Here is a 21,105-nt window from a genome sequence, read left to right on the forward strand (position 1 = left end):
TGAGTTTAATATGATAATCCAACATTTATTTCACCAAGCAGGAATCTCATCTGGCACTGCGGTACCTTTTAGTGCAGCATTCTATTCTGGCAAGGACTAGTCAGAGAAAATATTTTAATAGTACATAGTGTATTGGTTAACCTGCAGTATATGTGACTTTTTTTTTTTTTTATTAAATCACTTTTTATTGAAAGATTTTTGCTATTACAGACATTTAGTTACAGATTTTGAGTTTTTATACAAAATTAACAAAAACATTTATAACCTCTTTTTTTTTTTGTTTAAACGGTGTGAGACATTGAGTTATGGTTTCTTAGTCATCCCGAACCTATGTTGTCTCATTGTTAGTTCAGACAATATTTTATTAACAATTTGTAACATCTGGCTCGGCCTCCCGCCGCAAACTCTCCTCCGCTCCTTGTATTTTGAGCTGATTGAAAGGGAGGATGCTTGACTGACTCCGTGCCAGATATCACCTTCAACATCAACTACGTTAATATGCAATAAAGTGTATGGGGTGGTTAAAAGGAGGGGGGGGGGGGGGGGTACGCGGGACGGGGGAGAGGGGGGGGGGCATTTGAGTGAATTTTGAGCGATAATCTTGCTTGTAAATGGGGCTTTAAAAAAAACTAACGGTGACCCTACTAGGAAACTGCATTACGAATTAGGGCCCTATTAGGAAACTGTATTAATTGCAGTTCCAAGTGTGTCCCCTATCCTATCAGAACTTCTCATTTTACAAGCAAGAGTTTTCTGGTATTAAAACGGGAAAGGTTCATTAAAGTTGGCTTGCCAAAGCAGACTTGGCTGATAAACAATAGAAACACAGTAGTGCAGAAGGCAGGGAGTGTATTAGTTTGGAGAGGAGGATTTAACAAATATTTGATGAAAAACGTCATATCTCACTAATTACTGTTACTGAAAATGGCTTTCCTGGAAATAATTCAAAGATGATATTAGTTCAAAAGATATAGAGAACACTACAACACCAATTCCAAAAAATTGGCATGCAGAGTAAATGTAAAGAAAAAAAAAAGAATGCAATTATTTGGAAATCTCCTCTAACCATATTTTATCCACTGTAGAACACAGAACATATCAGAAGGGGGGGAGGGAGACATTTTTCCATTTTATCTAAAAAAAAAAAAAGCTCATCTAGAAATTGATGGCAGCAACACATCTCACAAAAGTTGGACAGGGCCATGACTGCCATTGTGTAGCATCCTCGCTTGTGTTAACAACAGTTTGTAAGTCAAGATACCAATTGCTGTAGTTCTGAGAGGGGAATGTTGCCCCATTCTTGCGTGATGTAGGATTCAACAGTCCTGGGCCGGCTTTGCTGAATTTTTTGTTTCATAATGCGCCAAATGTTTTCACTTGTTGGACGGTTTCGGACTGCCGGTGGCCAGTTCAGCCCCCGGACTCTTCATCTGTGAAGCCATGCTGTTGTGATGGACGCAGTATGTGGTTTAGCATTGTCTTGCTGACATATGCAAGGCCTTCCCTGAAAGAGACGTTGTCTGGATGGGAGCATATGTTGTTCTAAAACCTCTATATACGGCTTAGCATTGATAGTGCCTTTCAAAATGTGTAATCTGCACCTGCCATAGGCACCAATGCAACCCCATAAAATCAGAGATGCAGGCCTTTGAATTGTGCGCTGATAACAAGCTGGACTCTCCCTCTCCTCTTGAGTCTGCAGAAATTCCAAAATGAATTTCAAATTTTGATTCATCTGACCTCAGAGCAGTTTTCCATTTTGCTTTAGGCCATTTTAAATAAACTTTGGCCCAAAGATGATGTCGGCGTTTCTGGATTTTGTTGCTTTATATCTTCTTTCACAGGCAGTGATTTCTGGAAGTATTCCTGAGCCCATGCAGTGATTTGCATTACAGAATCACGCCTGTTTTTAATGCAGTGACGCCTGAGGGCCCGTAGATCTCTAGCATCCAATATTAACCATCGGCCTTGTCCTTTGTGCACATGCATATCTCCAGGTTCTCTGAATCTTTTGATGATATTACGTACTGTAGACAGGATATTCATAGTCTTCATAATTTTACATTGAGGAACATTTCTTCAAGAGTCTTTCACAATTTTTAGATGCAGTTTGGTGAACTTCTGACCATCTTTGCTTCTGAGAGACTCTGCCTCTCTAACATGCTCTTTCCATACACAGTCATGTGACTTAGTAGAAAATTGACTCTCCAGCTGTTTTCCATTTGTATATATTACTTTTCCAGCCTTTTGTTAACCATGTCCCAATTTTTTTCAGATGTGTTGCTGCCATCAATGTCTAAATGTTTTGTTTTTTTTAAACAAAATGGAAAACGGTTTCCCTTTCCCTTCTTCTATGTTCTATTGTGAATGAAACATGGTTAGATGATATTTCCAAATCATTGCATTCGTTTTTTCCTTTACACTTATTTACATTTTACACAGCACCCAAACTTTTTTGGAAGGGAGGTTGTAAATGTAGAAGGGAGTTCTACGAGTAGATGAGAGATCCACTAGTTAGTTAGTCTGCAGAATTTTCTGAATGTTCCTGAAACTACATAGTCTTATAGAAATCCTGCAGAAAACACAAGGGATTAATTTCATGCTGATCTAAAGTTATGGTCTCATAGGAGCGGACATGCTGGATCCAATTATGTGAGTCTCGTACTCACTGTCCCTGCGCACTGTCATCCGGCGGACTATTTGCACGCACACTTAGAATGGGAGGAGAAGTGATCTCATTCTATACACGCACACAAGTAGTCTGCCGGGTGCATTCAGGGGTGGCTCTCACAGCATGTAGTGGGGAAACAGCAGGAAAGGTGAGTATGAAGGCATGTTCACACGGCGGATTCAGACTAACGTATTTGCGGAGGCATTTCCACACGTGAAAATCTCGCCCATATAATGCGACGAAGTGGAGGCACTGATTTCAATAGATTCGTTCAGACGATCGTGTTTTTGCCGCAGAAATATAGGTCTTGTTCTATCTTTGTCCATGTTAAGCATGAAGCTGCCGCAGAATTCTATGGCAGCTTTAAAAAGGGAGGGGGAGGGAGTTACCCTGCGTACAACGCTGGGAAAGAAGGCAGCTCGCCTTAATTAGGTATTTAATTGCCATTCTATCCTACGGAAGGGTGTAACACGCGTGTGAACGGGCATTTCGATCGCAAACATAACCAAACTATCTGTGTCTAAGCGCACGGCTTGATAGGCGCTCTGCATAGACAGCCCTAGGGCCTTTCAGAAGGCCCCCGGCTGCCCATCAACCGCACAGTGCCCCGCGATCTGACCGGACAGGCTTCTATCAGGCTTGATAGTAGCCTGCCCGTTCCCTGAACAGTATGATGTAATGCCATAGCATTACATCATACTGTGCAGGACAGATTGTTCGTATCTTGCGAAAGTCGAATGTTCGCAAGTAGGGGACTATCTGTACCATTTTTTGGTACGTATAACATATGGGCGAGAAGGGAGAGAAAACATGAATTCTGCCATTGTTTTACGATAAATTCTTTTTTTACAGAGTAAATCATGCAGCGTTTTTTTTTTTTAAGTGTTGAATTTTGCACAATAAAACCCCCTTTTTATATCCTCGTACGGGACTTGAACCTGTGGACATATGATCGCTATGATAATACTTCTGTACTGCAATATTGTTATCAATCATAGGCCATAGCAGATGGCGTCCAGTTGCCACGGTAATGCATTGGCCTTTCGCCCTCCCTCTGTGAACCCTTTACATGTCATAACCAACATTGATTGAGCTTGTAAGGAGTTAACAGTGAGGATCAGTGTCCTCACCGATCCCCGCTGCTACAGTGGGTGGCCGGCTGTCAGTCACAGCTGGCTACTGCTGCGGGCTCTCTTTCTGAGCCATCCATGGGGTGTAAGCTTACTTCCAATTGCAGGAACTGCTTCCCAATCCACACCCCTTATGTCCTGTGGCGGGATGCAGTTAAATGTAATATCAGAAAAACAGAATTTAAGTAAAGAAGAAGATTAGGGAACATTTTTTTGCTGGAATTTTTTTGTCATTTTTTTGTTAGTGTTCATTCAATGTTGATTGAGTATGAGCATAGACGAGCCCTGGGAATTATATTAGGTGTACAAATATGTATGCTTGACTGACACATGACAAAGGGAAAGGGAAAAGACCAATACAAGACTCTAGAAATGCCACCTACCATGCAGAGTACAAGTGCCTGAAGAGGCAGCGGCTGCATGAATCCAGAGATGGTTTACTTTATAGCGGCTGATTAAAGGAGGATTATCTCATAGCAATATACTGTACATTCAGGATGAGTCTGGCGAACCACGGGATTGTCTGGCGGGTCCGAGCTCTGACACAGAGGCGTAACTTGAAGCTTCTGGGACCCAGAAAAATCTGTAACATGGTCCCCAAATATAATGCTTTATTCATAGTACTGGGCACCCTATATGGAGAAGAGAGGCCTTATGGGCCCCCTAAGGCCTCATGTCCACAGGGAAAATCAGGCCCGCTATGGATTCTAGATGGAGAATCCGTAGCGGGTCCCTCCTGCCCCGCGGACATGAGCGCTGAAAATAGAATATACTCACCTGCTGCGGGGCGTGCGTGTCTTCCCTTCTTCCCGGCCAGATCTTCTTTCTTCGGCCCAGCGGATGTGCTCGGCACGCCGGCTGCGTGCCGTGCGCATGCGCCGGGCCGAAGCAAGAAGATCCGGCCAGGAAGAAGAGAAGACAGGCACGGCTCGCAGCAGGTGAGTATATTCTGATTTTAGGTCTCCCGCGGATCGGACGGTTTCCATAGGCTTCAATAGAAGCCTGCGGGAGCCGTCCGCACGGGAGACCCGCACCAAAGGGAGCATGGTCCGGATTTTTTCCTGCACGTGGACCCGCGCCTGCAGGGAAAAATGACATCCGCAGGTATTTAACTACCTGCGGGTGTCTAATGCATCCCTATGGGGCACGGATCTGCGTGCAGGAAAAACGCTGCGGATTTTAAATCAGAATTTGCAAGTGGACATGAGGCCTAAGGCTCCTGAGCCTGGGTGCAACTGCATCTCCTATAGTTACGTCCCGGCGAGTCTGACACAATAATGGACTTGGAGGTGCAGCAGAAAGCAACCATTTTTAGAGTGGACATCGGAGTCATCATTAGGATCTATTTCTTCTGGTAGGAGTCACAAACAACCTGATATTTTCTGTGTATGTAATAACAAAGTTTACTATACCAATAAAAGTAGACGGGTGGAGGGTGGGCCCTCAAAAATGTTCTTCTATGATGGCTTCAAGAAAGCCTAGTCTGACTCTGCTAGTAATGCCACTTTAATACTTCCCTTGATAGAGTAATGCTGAACTATAAATTTGAACCACTAAGAGCTCGTTCACACGGGTGTATTTGTACCGCGTATTACAAGCACAATCTTTTGCATGCGTAATATGCAGTGAATAGAACCCATTGATTTCAAGGTGTTGGTTTACATGGCCGTACGCCTTCATGTGGTGTGTGATCGCGTAAAAAAATACACAGCAGACCTATTTTGGTGCATATTACGCACTGTAGCGGGCTGTTGAAGTAAATGGGCCGCACGAATATGCAGTAAAACCTGTATATTCACTGCGTATTTGCACAGCATATCAATGGGCCCATCTGTGTTCCTATTTGTATGCGCAAATACACAGTGTATTTGCGCATACAAAAACACACCAGACTGAGGGAATTGCAGAAAGCATGAAGACTCGGAGGTGATGGGAGTGCGGTATCTTCTGAAATCAGCTACAGAAGCGCAGCTCATTTTCAAAATCCATACCGATGGGGTGTCTTTTATGGAAATGCAGCGAATTTTGCCAAGGAGAATCCACAGCATTTCCGTTATCTGTAAACATATTCTAAAAGCAAAACGGACTTTGTTGCCCGTAGCAGCGAATTGCAGCACAGTTTTCATTTTGTATTCTGCTCTTCAAAAATGAAAGCTGCGCTGTGATTGGTTGTTATGGGCAAAAAAGACAGTTTTGCTTTTAGACAGTTTCATAAATCCCCCCATATGTGTTTCATGGTATTTGTATCGTACGCTCCCCTTTTATGTAGAACAGATTTACCATTATATAGGGCCATAAGTATAAACTTACTTCTCACAGTATATCCCAGCACCATACAGTCACACGGGGAAAAGGGGAGGGGGGGGGGAGGGAATCTTGCTTGCTTGAGGAATTCCTTATGGAGTTCAGTAATTCCAGACTTACGTTAGACAGCTAAAGAGCGCAAAAGTGCTAATATACATGTAGCGAATGTTAAGGAGTAGTCACATTCATGGCTCATTCACACGGGCGTATGCATTTTTGGTCTGTGAAATATGCAGCATAGGGGTTCTCCAAAACCAACCCTCACAGCAGACAACCTCCAAAACTTCTACCATATAGAAGAACGTGCTCATTAAACTGTCCATTGCATATTAACATAAGTTATGGCATAACTATTGGGGATGCAGGGGATGTGATTGCACCCGGGCCCAGAAGCCTTAGGGGGCCCATAAGCCCTCTCTTCTCCATATAGAGAGCCCAGTACTATGAATAAAGCATTATAGTTGGGGTCCCTGTTACAGGTTTTACATTGGGGCCCGGAAGCTCCAAGTTACGCTTCTATGTTAAGAAGTTAAGAGAAGTTAGGGGCCCCAAGATAAACTTTTGCACCCGGGCCCATGAGCCTTTAGCTACGCTCCTCGTGCTAATGGTTTATTGAATACATGCCAGCCGCCCTTCGACCAAATCTGACACACCAGAGCCTTCACAAGGGCCAGAATATTGGGCTGTGGAACCTGCCAGTTAAAACTTCTGTTACAAAGCAATAGTCCTATCATATCCAGGTAAGAACATTCTTCATTAGTGAGTCTCAAAGACTGATTACAGTAGGAATGATTGATTTACAGTTCTCCTTTAACCTATGCAGGTAGTGTTGTATAGACAATGCCAACCACAAATTATATTCGGTCAACTCAAAGTCCATGTCGCATAGAAGCTTAAAAAGTAAACATTACTATGTAAGAAGAGAAGATCACGGGATATTTACAGTTCCATCAAAGTGATTAACTGTTCTGGACATAGCTATAAAGTAAGTATCAAAGATCCGGTAGAGCTGAAGGGCTACAAGTGATAGACCTTGGCCATCCACCCAATTGTCTAGATTTTCACATGCACTATAGAACAACTATATGCACTGTATTGTAGAAAGTTTAGGGCTTCTTCACACAAGCACATGTGCAAAAACACTCGCCGAAATTGTAACCACTGCAACGTGAAACAGGCTACAAATGTGTCATGGGTTAAGAGATACATAAAGTTGTTCATGGATTATAGGATAATGCATACACTTGCAATGGAGCATTCGAGAAGATCTCCCATTCTCTTCCTCTGCAGAGTCAACTTCCCATACATCGCATACAATGTAGACAAAAAAAAAATGACCATTAGCAGAAAAAACATTTTTTTCCCTAAAGCTCCACATTGTGTTAAATATTATAACATTTTCTAAACTGAAATTCCTTAATATGGCGACTCTTTATGGAGCACTCGGCTGACAGGAATGCTGTAAGGGATAAAAGTTACCTACAACTGCAGGCCAGCTCTCTTTTTGGAGTTACTCCTGCTGGTATTATGCAAAAACATACAGTCTAAGAAACTATTGGCCATTGCCCAAAATAACTCCAAACTAGCAGAAGTACACTTGGGGTGGCCAAGGTCCATCAGTAAAATTCATTCTGGGGGCCCCTTGTACAGTTACATGCAAATAATACCTGTTCTCCACTCACAAATTTTTTTCTGCAGCATTCTCCATACACTTCAATGGAAATGTGGCTGTGTTTGCATGTGGCCCTGTTTTCATTGAAGTATATGGAGAATGGAGTGGGCAGAAATGGGTAGACTTCCTTTTTACCCAATATGTGCAGGACATGTGGGGCTGGAGAACCACCCTGGCTCAGGGCCCCTCCAGGGACGGGTGGTGGGTGGGGGGTTGGGATTCACCCTTGGCTCAGGGACTACCGTGGGGGAAGGGTGGGGGTGGGGAAACGAACCCTGGGCTCAGGTAAAACCCGTTCACCTGTGGGCCAGTCCAAGTCTGCATTTGAGAGGGATAAAAATGTTACCTTTCCAATGTGAAAAATACTAGGAGCAACATTAGACCTGCCCCTGATGATGCTGCAGCCGATGATGCTACCCCTGATGATGCTACCCAAGGCCAATGTACTGGTTGCTTCTCAGCTAAAGATTAATATTGTTCACAGATGCAGATTGAGGATTGTATGCGCATCCATCAGCAATGTCTTTACCTGCCCTAGTAGCCCATCAATCCATTATTCAGTATACATAGAGTACCGCAGGACAGAATTGCCCTGCCACCTACAGGTCTTTAGGCTTCTTGAACTGCCAGTGTATATATATCATTTTCATTGGTTTGCTGACCGGTAGACAGGGTGTAGCAATGGGGGCTGCACAAGCAGCAGCTGATATTGGGCCCTTATGTCTGGTGGGGGCCAAATGGTTTTTGATTTGACTTTTTGGCTATATCTATTATAGTAGCACTTCATTTTGGTATTCTATTATGAAGTAGTAGAGTCGTTATGCAGGAAATGGGAGTAATTCAAAGCTTTCCTACAAAGTTGACAGAGTACATGTTGACATTGGCTTGATATCTCGATAAGGTTATGGCCCAGTCATGTTTTGTTGCCTGTGTGAGAGCTGAATTCATAGACATATTGTGTAAAAAGCAGCTTTTATCATAAAAAAGAACCATTTGTACCAGTATTTCTAGATCTTAGCTCATGCATGAAGATGGCCATGTGCAGCCAGAGGCTTCATAACACCTAAAATCAGACCCTAAATGACCAGAACACAAGTTGGGCCCCCCCTCACACAGGCGCTTTTTACCATGATTAGCGCAGTGTTTACAGCGCCGCAGTAATCGCAGTATAACGCTCCCATTGTTTTCAATGCAGCCTCTCAGACGGACGCTCTGGAAAGCTCTGCGACTTTCGAGCGGAGTCTGTTCTATTTTTGACATTTAGCGCACCTCATCCATAATGAGCTATGCTGAACTCCGCTGTGAAAGTAATATCGCGGCACTTTACAGCGCTGCTGTGTGAGGCAGGCTTAGTTGTGCAATATAGAGCACCTTCTTATAATCCAAAGAAACCAATACTTAATATTGTGAACAATAAGGGGATATGTAGGGCTTAACCCTTTCCAATCCACTGTCTGACCTCTGAAGACATTATGATTTAAGGCTGTACAGCTCCGATGTAGGAAGACGTGTGTCTGGGTTCTCTTACTGTATATTGCCAGCCTCTCTGCTGTTGGAGCCTATCCAACGGGCACCTCATGCAGTACTGGCTTTAGCCAGCAGATAGCGCCATTGTATAACGGCAGAAAAAGAGTAAGCCCCCCCAGGAAAACCAGCATACAAATTGGATTGGAAAGGGTTAAACAAGAAACATTCCGCAATCAGTTACAGTCAGGCTGCTTTCACATCAGCGTTGGGGGTTCTGATTTCCTGCTGCGTTTGGGGAGCAGGAAAGAGGAATCCCCGGCCGAACAGGTCCGATTTATGACGAAATGATCACCACCGAATGGACCCCATTGAATATAAGTTTAGTTTCTCTTGATAATACATACTCTCAATCAGGGGCGTACCTAGAGGGGATGCAGAGGATGCGGTTGCACCCGGGCCCAGGCGCCTTAGTGGTCCCATAAGGTCTCTCTTCTCCATATGGAGACCCCAGTACTATGAATAAAGCATTATAGTTGGGGGCCCTGTTACAGGTTTTGCATTGGGGCCCAGAAGCTTCAAGTTATACCTCTGCTATCAATATTACATTTATATCTCCGGCCATATAACCGGCTCGCACCAGGGAGGAGTCATTTGTTACTGTGTTATTGATACTAGCACATAATAAAAAGTAGTCAGGGAGCAAAGATCATATCACGTACTACAATAAGGAAGTATGATTAGCATGGATCTGGAAGGATCGTTACTAGAGATGAGCGAACGTACTCGGTAAAGCACTACTCGTCCGAGTAATGTGCTTTATCCGAGTACCTCCCCGCTCGTCCTGAAAGATTCGGGGAGCGCCGCGGAGCGGGGAGCTGCAGGGGAGAGCGGGGAGGAACGGAGAGGAGATCTCTCTCTCCTTCTCTCCCGCCCGCTCTCCCCTGCTCCCCGCCGCAACTCACCTGTCAGCAGCGGCGCTCCCCGAATCTTTCAGGACGAGCGGGGAGGTACTCGGATAAAGCACATTACTCGGATGAGTAGTGCTTTACCGAGTACGTTCGCTCATCTCTAATCGTTACATCTACATCTCCCAGACTAAGGACAGTTTCACACGAGGGTATGCATATTTGCGTGCACATGAACGTAGCATTTTTGCAGAATGAATTAGGCTTTTTTGCGTTTGCATCGGCGTATTTTATTGTACTTTTGGCACCTGCGAGGTACGTTCATCTTCTTGTGGCAAACAAATGATTGAAATGGCTAATTAGTCTTAATGAGTTCCAGAGGTGTTCTTTTTCCTGCACAATGTCTCACACACGTCCTTGCGTATTGCGCATGCATCGGCGCAAACCCCGTTGACTTTGGTCCCCATTGGGGGACCTTGGGTGTGCAAATATGCAGAAAAATAGAACATGTTCTATCTTTTTTTTGTGCAAACGACATGCGCGTGCAAAATCCGAGAATGGTAATAATGAACCCATTGAAATTAATGGGATCTATTTTCTGCGTATTGAGCGCGCCAGTTTTAAAGTGAAGCTGGCCTACAACTATATTAATAAAAACGAAGTACGTCCATGGTATGCAACCACAGGACAAACCCACGCAGCTGCAGAGAAGCAACAATGGAATGGACACAAGCAGAGTTAAAGATTTACTGCTCAGTTTGGCCTTTATCAAATGCAGATAAGAAGACAGGGAGCCATCCTGGAATGTGAGGTCACACAAACAGCAACAGTTAACTCATACAGCGCAAGGCACTCCTCAAGACACACCGCAAGGCCAACAGCAAGACACATATTTAATTGTACAGCTTGGACGTCTTGCCACTTGGCTACTTCCAAAAGCCTTGGTAGAAAGGCCTGGGAGGGGCATGTAATACACCCGCATCATAGACGCAGCGGCCTCCGTACCTCGCCCTACCCCCAAGCAAGTTTGAAAATGCCAAAGCTTCTTTCTAATGTTCTTGTTTGGTTTCCAGCTGATCATTTTACGACTTTCTAGATGACTCTTCTCCATCATCACTTGTTTACATATACAACAGCATAATCGAAAACCAATGTAGTAACTCCATTAAAAAGAGCGACTCTGCTGCTATTAACATAACTGTATAGTCCAAAAAGTGTTCATGCGACAAGAAGGAAACAGCTCTTATCAGGGACCACGGCGGCAGGGACTGCGCCATTTGTTTGCATCCATTGAGCTACAAGATATAACACGACTGAACCTTCTAATGGATGACACATCTGCAGGCGTTATGTAGGTTAGTCAATACAAGCTGGTGTGGGCCATTCCAGTATTCTGTATTGCCATGGCTGGTTTTATACACTCCGAGATTAGGTTACAGTTTGCGGATGCCAGTTTACCGCTCCTTGCCCCACTGGCGGTCATGGTGCGCCTTCTCCTTGCTCATGGGGATGCCCAGCTCAAGTGTCTGATCTGTCTCTATCAATGGCTTAGGGTGGTTTCACATCTGGGGTTCTACTTTCCTGCGCCATTCGTGGAGCAGAAAGGGGAATCCCAATGGCCGGACTGCTTCGCCTTATGATGGAACCATACGGACATTATTGACTATAATAGGGTCCGTTTGGTTTTTGCTTAGCCGACTGGCTTTTAGACGGAAAAAAAAAAAAAAAAAGTACTTTGAGCCGAATCTGTAGCCGAACCTTCAACCGGAGGATCCGTCATGAAACTACGTTGAAAGACGCCTGTGCTCTTAAAGGCCCAGCATATCTGGTAGCCTCCCCCTAAGGAAGGTGCCTGAGCTTAGGTCCAACTTAAGATGCTCTATCATTTTTACCAATTCTCCAGTGTCTGACTTCAGCTGCTCAAGACCCCGCTGCATTCTCCACTCCTGACTTCGGTTTGTTGGATTAACCATTCTTCTGTCTCTAGCCTGCCCCAACACCTGTTCTGTGTGTCCTGACTCGATTTTCTTCCTTATTGTGAAGTTACGCTGTCCGCCCCCACCAAGATTGATCCGATGACACCTCTGTTCACACCCTTCGGTACCGTGCCTTGGTCTATTGCAGTGTCAGCTGCCATATTACTTAGACCACTTGGCACGTAATGGCCTGGGGACCAACAGTGAAGCCCACATCCCAACTAGTGCGATTAAAGGGTGAAGACTGAGGATCTTCATGTGCCGCTTCTGGATTTAGCCTAAAGCCAAACTGGTCTATGTCATACATGGTCCACATCTGCTGATCCTGACAGATTACCGATTTTTCTGTGCATTTGTGCTCTAAAAGTCCCCATAGAGGCCAATGGGAATGTGCACAAAATACGCTAGGAGATGCGTGAAACTCTGCGTAATCACGTAAGAAAAAGAACACATATGGAACTCATTAGACTAAATTACCCATTTTAATTAATGCATTTTTTTGACGCATGCAAACGGACATGCCTTGTGTGCGCAAAAGGTACAGTAAAATGCGCCAATTCGTGTACAAAAAAAAAGCACTTCGCAAACACGCTGCTCCCATGTGACCGGTCTTACTCTGGTTGATATGGATACCTTATCAACAGCTGTCTTAGTACAATGAGGTCAGCAGAGAAACCCTTCTTGATAGCAGCCCTGCCCCATGTCAGCCCGTGGCATTATCCGCAGTACTATGGCATTATCTTGCACTTTTTTTCACGTGTCTTTCTAGTCCTATGGAGAAGCTTTTGGCATAATGCATGCAAAACAAAACCTCACTTAGCGCCTAGTGTGCTTTGAAAAAGGAGACCCTAAGTGAGGAGAAGCCATTACAACACCCCCCCCCCCCCCCCCCACTGTATGGCATTTCATCATTCCTTATTGACCTACAGATGAGTTTTTCTGAGGGGATCACCACAAAGTACTTGCGTTGCATATTACGCATGCAAAACTTGCAAGTGCAATACACATAAGTAGAATCCATTGATTTCAATGGTTTTGTTCATATGAGCGTATTTTGCGCACGCATTTCAGTCACCCAAAAAACATGGCGCATGCTCTATTTTTGTGAGTATTGCAAATTGCACATATTAAACTTAATTGCCCATTGAAATCAATGGGAGCATATTTGCTTTTTTTGCATGCGCGCATATATTCAGGGCTTGCGTGTGCAAAAAAATGCAGTGTGTAAAACGTAACACCCATCATGATGAAATATGCAGCGCACGTAAATATGCTTACATTCATGGGTTTTCCATCTTTGCATAAGGGCTAATTCACACAAACGTATTTCATACTCCATACGCAGAGAAAAAAACCCATTAATTTCAATGGGTTCGTTCGCATGCTCGTATTTTGTGTGGGCATGTTCCATTTTCCTGAGCATTTGCGCACAAAAATAGCACATATTGAACCAATTGACTTATTTGCCCAGGTCAATGAATAGGAGCGTGTTTTTTTGGTAGCACAAATGTGCACGATTTACGCATGCAAAAAGTATAGTAAAACATGCACTTGCACGCGCCAATGTGCAACATCCATTCCGCATAAACGCCCTTGAATACGTATATTTACGTTCATATGAATCCGGCCTAAAGTTACTTGAAGGGAGCATGTAACGCATACATGACGCAGGAATCCAGGCCATAACCGCAGGGCCGGTGCCATTCGTTCACATCCCACTAGTAAGATGTATATATAAAACCGCTGTACAGATTGATACCCAATCCATCCACGTGCCGGATATATGCCAACAGCACCGTCCCTGTGGAAGTGGTAACCGGGATCCGGAGACCCCCGAGCTGCTCAGTGCAGAAAGGGAGGGGCTTAAATCAAGCAACTTTAAGTTGATACAAAGTTTAAGAAACAAAAAACATTTGTAACAAAAATATTTAACCGTGATGATACAATGTATCTAATAGAGTAAAACAAAAGCTGCAGTAAATCAGAAGCCTGTTTGGACATTGTCTCCCTACATGGGGGAGTTCATCAGAGCTTGTGGGAAAATGAAAGGTATAAAGTGACCTGCCAAACCTCCTCCAGACACATCATCCTCCTGAGAGAATGCCAGGGCAGAAACAAAAAGATTCCTCAGACAGCTCAGCAGCTTCTCCCAGTGATCTCATTCCAGGCCTGACCTGTCTCTTCCACCTTGGGGGGAGGGGGGGCACTTGGGCTACACTTTTCCAAGAAGTGCAAAATACTTTCCCAACCTCATTGCAAAATGGTTTCAGAGCAAAACAAAGCAGCGAGCAATAAAAACAATTGTAGTCGGGTGTCACTTACATCATTTGCATAGTCAATGATTCTTAGCAGGTAAAGCTTGGTGACCTCCTCGAGAGCAGAAGCCAACCGTGTGCACCACTCTGGACTATAGTTAATGATACACTTAGAGCGAATGACAAATGTGACAAATGCAAAGTCACCACAAACACAATTTCATCTCGATTGGAAAATCATAATGCAGTTTTTTTTTACTCCTGTGCAAAAAAAAAATAATAATAATGAAAACTTTTATGTAAAAAATATAGTTTTCTCAGTCTGGCTTCACATGAGTGCATGCAGATTTGCAGAATGGATGTTGCCTTTTGGTGCACATCAGCGTATTTTCTGCATGCGCATTTGAGTGTGCACAAAAGACCCCGCACCAATGCATTAAAATGGCTAATTAGTCTAATGAGTTCAAGATGCGTTATTTTCCTGCACAATTACGCAGCCTATTACCATCGCCTAGCTTATTTCGTGCGCATTTATGCATCCCTATTGATTTCTATGTGCAGGAAAATAAGAGCGTGCTGCGCCGATTTTTGTGCTCTGCCAAAATGCACAGAAAAAATATGCTTATATGAACAAACCCATTGAAATCAATGGGTTCTATTCCCTACGTATCGTCGTGGGAAACAGGCCTTAATGCTGATTTTACCCACCAGATTACTAGGCCTGTAATATGAATTAATTATAACGTGCGACAATGAGGAATGACTCGGGAACCGGAGACATCAAGGGCTCTTAGGCTGGGTTCACACAGGGCGGATTTGCCGCGGATTGCCGTTGCATATACGCACTGCGGCAAAAGCACTGCGCTTGCAGTGAAATGCAGCACAAATGAGTTTTGGCAAAAAGCTGTTCTCACAGTGCGGATTTTTTCCCGCACAGCCGCAGTGTGGAAATGCAACTGCGGCGCGGTTTTAAAAGATGCAGCATGTCCATTCTTCTGTCTTTTCCGCAGATATGGACGCAGCCAAATCCACGGCAAAAAGTAAAAAAGCGCTGCGGAAAAAACGCTTGCGCACAAAAATCCGCTAGCCCAAATTAACCTTTGAAGCGGTTTTGCCACAGAAGCGGTTCTTCTGCGGCAAAACTGCAACAGAAAAACCGCTGCAAATCCGCTCTGTGTGAACCTAGCCTTATTGGTACTATATACTAGATAGAGCTAGCATAGGCTGCCTTTCCCATAGTATCAATTGGTCATTCGCTCACTTTCAGATAGTGTAATTTTTTTAGCCAAAACAAGTGTAAGTAGACAAAAGTGAAGTAGTCGACGTTTCCTCTTCCTTTAGGATTCGCTCCTGGCTTTAAAAAAAAAAGCATCAAAATTGCAAACTGCGCCACTCCGTCCTACGTGACAGTTCTACACGACGCACAACCATCCGCTGCTAAAGTCGCCTTTCTAGAATTCAATCTATTAAATGCCATGGAAGTTCCTGATGAGTTTTAAGAACTATTGCCAGCTGTTAATCCTGTACTACTGACAGCGGGCAACTATGTCGTTAATTACTGAATATTCATTAAGTTTCTCACCCATAGCCATCGCCGGTGTGTTCGCTGTATGACTGCTGGACGTAGTAAGTCTTCTGCGGCATAATTCCTCCATCGCCTACAACCATTTTGTGTTGGTGGTTGTTCATCTCATACCGGTTGGTTAGATCCGGGCCAGACTCGGCTCTGGTGAGCCTGCCGAGGGTATTGATCCGGGTATGAGACCCTCCGTTAATATTCATTTTGATGTCAGATCTATAGCCAACAAAGCATTCGCCTTGGAAAGGAAAAGTAATCTAGATCTGCAGGCGTGGAAGGTGGAAGCGAGCGGGAGGACAGGTAAAGCGAGCCCAATCCCAGGCCACAACTCTCAAACTTGGCAAGAAGTGTAGCAAAAGTAGAGACAATAGTAAAGCCGAAATGAATGTAGTGTAAGCGCCTAGTATGAGGAATGAAGCAGCACAGGCACAGAGCTCCCTCCTGCAGCTCTACGGCTCTGTGCCTCTGTATCCAGAGAGAGTGTCAACCAAGAGACGGGAGGAGTAGGAGGTGGCAGGTCTTACCCAGCCCTCTCCTGGGAAAACGCCAAGGGCACACCTTTGTTTCTGTGTGTGTTTTTTCTTTCAGAAGTATTGTGATTACTAGCAACGCCCTAATATCTGCTCTTCCAGTCCTGCATCCTCCTCGCAAATATGACATCTCTATTCACCTGAGCATGGCGCGCTGTCCCTATAAAGTAGAGGGTGATTCAGAAGGAATGGTGCAAAAGTAAAGGCCATTTACTCCTACATGAACTGACATACAAGAGCCAGAGGGACATGAAAAGATAGAAGAACTCTTCAAGTTTTTATTGCACCTTAGGCCCAATGCACACGGGCGGATATTTGCTGCAGAATCCGCGGCGGGTGTCTGTCTATAGCATGCAATGTAAAATGATTCTTCCACGCACACGAGCGAAAATTACTTCTGATTTCCGCTTGCAGAGGAAGAATAGCAGCATGCTCTATTTTTGTGCGGGACTCGCACGCACGGCTTCCATTGCAGGCAAGGGAAGCTGTTCGACCCACTGCGATTCCGAAATAGCAATTCCGAAATCACTGCAGATCCGCATCATCGCCGGCGCAATTGAGCAGCATTCACTGCAAGAGTGCCGGCCAGTACATCCACAGCACAGAGAAGACCAATCCGGACACGTACGCGGGAGATCACTGGCCGGCACAGAGTCTGATTCCGCTGTGGGATCCCACATGTGGAATCCGACCCGGCTGTGTGCATTCAGCCTTACAGATGTTTGATATGGCCACCATTGGTAACACTTCTGCAGTGGAATTCATAATAGATGATTTACTGGGATGCATCCGGACTAAGCTCTCGCTCATGACCTAAAGGTTGCAGGTTCAATTCCCGCGTGGTTCAGGTAGCCAGCTCAAGGTTGACTCAGCCTTCCATCCTTCCGAGGTCGGTAAAATGAGTAGCTTGCTGGGGGGTAAAGATGACTGGGGAAGGCAATGGCAAACCACCCCGCAAAAACTGTCTGCCAAGAAAATGGTATAATATGACGCCAACCTAGGAGTCAGTCATGACTCTGTGCTTGCACCAGGGGACTTTACCTATCTGGACAGAACGGGGCTACCAACTTGATATCTGCTGTGTCAGCAACAGCGTCCACATCGAACATCCGTAAGGTGCAATAAAAACTTGAAGAGTTCTTGTATTTTCATTCGGCTGTATGCGGCATCCATTTGCGGAGGCCCGCAGCACATTCCACGTGATGTACTGCATATGACAGCGTACTCACACAGGTGCAGTACACCTTTTTTTTGCTTATATTTCCCACACTGACGATTAGCGATGACGTGGGTGCCCGCAGCTCATACTCAATGTAATTGCGTTATAGGCTGCGGGTATATCCACGACCATAGTGCCCAATCGGCTCTATGACTCGGATTCCACGATAAAATAGAACATGCTGCGATTTCAACCCGCTAAGTGGGAGAATTCTGTAATGCATTTGATTGAACCGCATATTATCGCAAATTGCAAAATCCACTATTCCTACCCGAATTCACCTCTGCATAGGAGGCAGATGATGGGAGTTGTAGTGCACAGCGGACCTTGTCGGCTGAGTAACTATTTGCAGGCATCAAATTTATCCAGGTAATTTCAGATGTGCTCCCATTGTGCCTCTACAGAATCAGAGACACAAGCTCGCATTGAACCATGCAAATTCCTTTCAGAGCTCCAGCCCTGCCCCTCCCTGAACATAATGGCTATTTGCAAGGAAGTGAAGTCATGACTGGAGAAAAACACAGAGCTGGAAAAAAGTCAATTCACTAATCTGTGGTCAAGTAAGAAAATCAAGCAGAACCGGTTACCAGACCCCCCCCCCCCTTCCCCACTGTCACTCCATGCCACTGTTTGCGCCCCCTGCAGAGAAAAACTTTCTACACTGTGAGCCCACTGAGTTGCCTTGTCCTACCTTGTGTTCATCATTATGAATGTCCAAGACAGAAGTCCTCCAGACTTTCTCTGTCTCGCTGCCACTTAGCGAGTCTCACACAGCTTCCGCATTGTAAGCCTCTAAATACCTGCCTTGTCATTTCTACTCTTCATCTGATATCCTTCACATCTGACCAGTGCTGCAAAATAAGTGGTAATTAAAAGCAAGACAGCGCTGCAGGAATAAGAAGAAAGAAATAAAAAAAAAAAAGAAGAGGACTCACCTGGTGGGGGCGGCCTAACTGCCGGTAGGTCGCCACACTTGTGGTCCAAGCGCACGTGCAAATAAGCATGACACCTCGCCAGGGGAGAGCGCAGGGGAGATGGCCCAGGGTTTTTCCGGTAACACTCAGCTGGATCCACTGGTGCATGGTAAAAAGTATTATATTAACCCCTTAGGGCTCATTCACACAAGCGTAATTTCATTGCAAATTACGCTCGCAACGTACGCACGCATAATACGCTGTGAATGGAGCCAACAGAAGTCTATTGATTTTATTGATTCATTCATACTTACATATAGTAGTAAACTTTATTTGTATAGCTCCAACATATTCCGCAGCGCTTACATAGACAGGGGATACAGAAAGACAAAATACAAACATTACAGAACTACAGTTACATAGTAATAAGTTGATGGAAACAATAGGGGTGAGGGTCCTGCTCCAACGAGCTTATATACTACAAGTAATGGGGTGATACAGAAGGTAAAGGGCTGGAGATGTGCACTGTATGGCGAGGTGGAGAGTGAGGGGTGATATACACATAGACAATGGTCAGACATTTAGCCGTGTGACGGCAGAAACAGTATGACTGCAGGAGCGGTTTAAGATGGCTAGCAGGGATTGCAGTCAGTAGGTCAGGGAGCATGTTATCAGGCGGAGTACATGCGCAGAAGACCTCTGCAGCGCGAGCACGCTGGAGCCGGACAGAAGAGGGGAGACAGCGCAAGCACGTCTAATCCAGGGAGAAGGCAGCCTTAGTCGGCGCCATGGAGACGGGGAGGCCAGCACCGGAGGGGTAAGTGTATAACTTCTGTATGGCCAATATTTAATGCACGATGTATATTACAAAGTGCATTAATATGGCCATACAGAAGTGCTTAACACAACTTGCTATCACGGGACAACCCCTTTAAGGGCCAAGCACAGTAAATTTTCAGGCTTTAATCCTGGCCGATAGTACAAATACGGCGTGGGATTAAAGCTCCTGCAATGTAGCAGGAGCGGTCGGGTCCTTGGGTGTTAGTCACAGCTGAAGACCCAGAGGAGAAGGCAGAAGCATTTTTTAACTGAAGCATGACGCCTGTAATTTAATATATTATTTTGATCATACAGCAGTGGATCCAGTTCAGTGTTACCTGGAAAACAGCTGACATTATTTGGCATTGCTGGACATTAGGGGGGTCTGGACATTCAATAGACCCCCCTTTTGAGTAAGTACTTCTGAGTTTTTCTAATGGATTTCAGACATATTGACACTTACAAATGTTTTATTTGTCGTTATTAATAGAATTTGGCTGATTACGCCATTGGTTGATACACAAAACAGCAAGATACAACCCTAAGCAAGGGACAGGGACAAAACTGGTTCCACTGGAGGTGACGAAATAAGTGGTGTTATATAAGGAGGTAATTCTGTTTCCAAATCTTGCAACCATGGTATATTCGGAAATGGCAGGTTTACTGTAGAATGTTCTGTGGCTGTCCCATTGATCTGAATGGAGCGTCAGAATAGGGCTTGCAGACATCTATGTGCTTGTCACCAAACCCATTCCAATGGATGGAACTAATTTTCAGTCGCCGAAATTTCTGTAACAAATCAGTCACATATGAATATATCCTAAATACCAGGGGTGTTACTATAGAGGAAGCAGGGGATGCGGTTGCACCCGGGCCCAGGAGCCTTAGGGGGCCCATAAGGCCTCTCTTCTCCATATAGGAAGCCCAGTACTATCAATAAAACATTATAGTTGGGGGCCCCGTTCCAGGTTTTGCATTGGGTCCCAGGAGCTTCAGGTTACGCCTCTGCTAAATACCTCTCTTCAGATCTATAAGAAGTTTGGCTTTGAACATGTGAATGGTCCAAGCAATATGGATGTACTCCTTGGGATTTCCATTTAGAAGTCTAGAAGAGTTTCCATTTTGAGTCAAGAATCGGTTTCTTAACCACATTTTTTTGAGGCTTTGAGAATATTACAAGTGCAGCCTATAAGCCTGTTGAGGACTAAAGGCGGGTGACCCAACTCTCCTCCAACAGCAGATGTCGGGGAAGAGGAAGGATCAGGCATGTGGGATTTCCCACAACATCTCATTCCCCTCTTGACCGAATATTGTTGGTCAATGCTTATAGGTTGGTATAGGTGTTTGGGCACCATAAAGACCTCAAAGAAGATAAAACGAAACTTGACATTTCAAAGACAGTGCGGCAATTTCAAATAATATATGTGTGTGCTGAAATGGATCTCTATAGAGTTGAAGGAACTACATAGGGTACATGCATAACAGTTCTTCTATTATATAATATAGACCAGGGGTGTCAAACTCATTTTCACCGAGGGCCACATCAGCCTTATGGTTGCCTTCAAAGGGCCGATTCTAATCATAAGACTGTATAGTAAAACTGAACCCCATAGTGGCCCGATTGGTAATAAGGTCCTCCATAGTGGCCAGTGACGCACACCATT

General features: G+C 44.7%; 1 protein-coding gene across 4 annotated transcripts in view; it reads right to left on the minus strand.

The window, feature by feature from the left end:
- Positions 1 to 18,428, minus strand: part of DSP (desmoplakin) — a 60,100-nt gene extending 41,672 nt beyond the window's left edge. For 2 of the 4 annotated variants that reach the window (XM_066579288.1, XM_066579286.1), the window contains exon 1: positions 15,963 to 16,436. In XM_066579288.1, coding sequence (XP_066435385.1) covers positions 15,963 to 16,162 — 200 coding nt within the window. In that variant the 5' untranslated portion in view covers positions 16,163 to 16,436. Of the gene's footprint in view, positions 1 to 15,962; positions 16,437 to 18,399 lie in introns of those variants that run through there. The other 2 variants (XM_066579287.1, XM_066579289.1) reach the window with 2 other exon arrangements.
- Between the last annotated feature and the right edge of the window lie 2,677 nt (positions 18,429 to 21,105).

Source organism: Eleutherodactylus coqui, chromosome 9 (genome assembly GCF_035609145.1).
Source record: "Eleutherodactylus coqui strain aEleCoq1 chromosome 9, aEleCoq1.hap1, whole genome shotgun sequence".
Taxonomy (NCBI): Eukaryota; Metazoa; Chordata; class Amphibia; order Anura; family Eleutherodactylidae; genus Eleutherodactylus; species Eleutherodactylus coqui.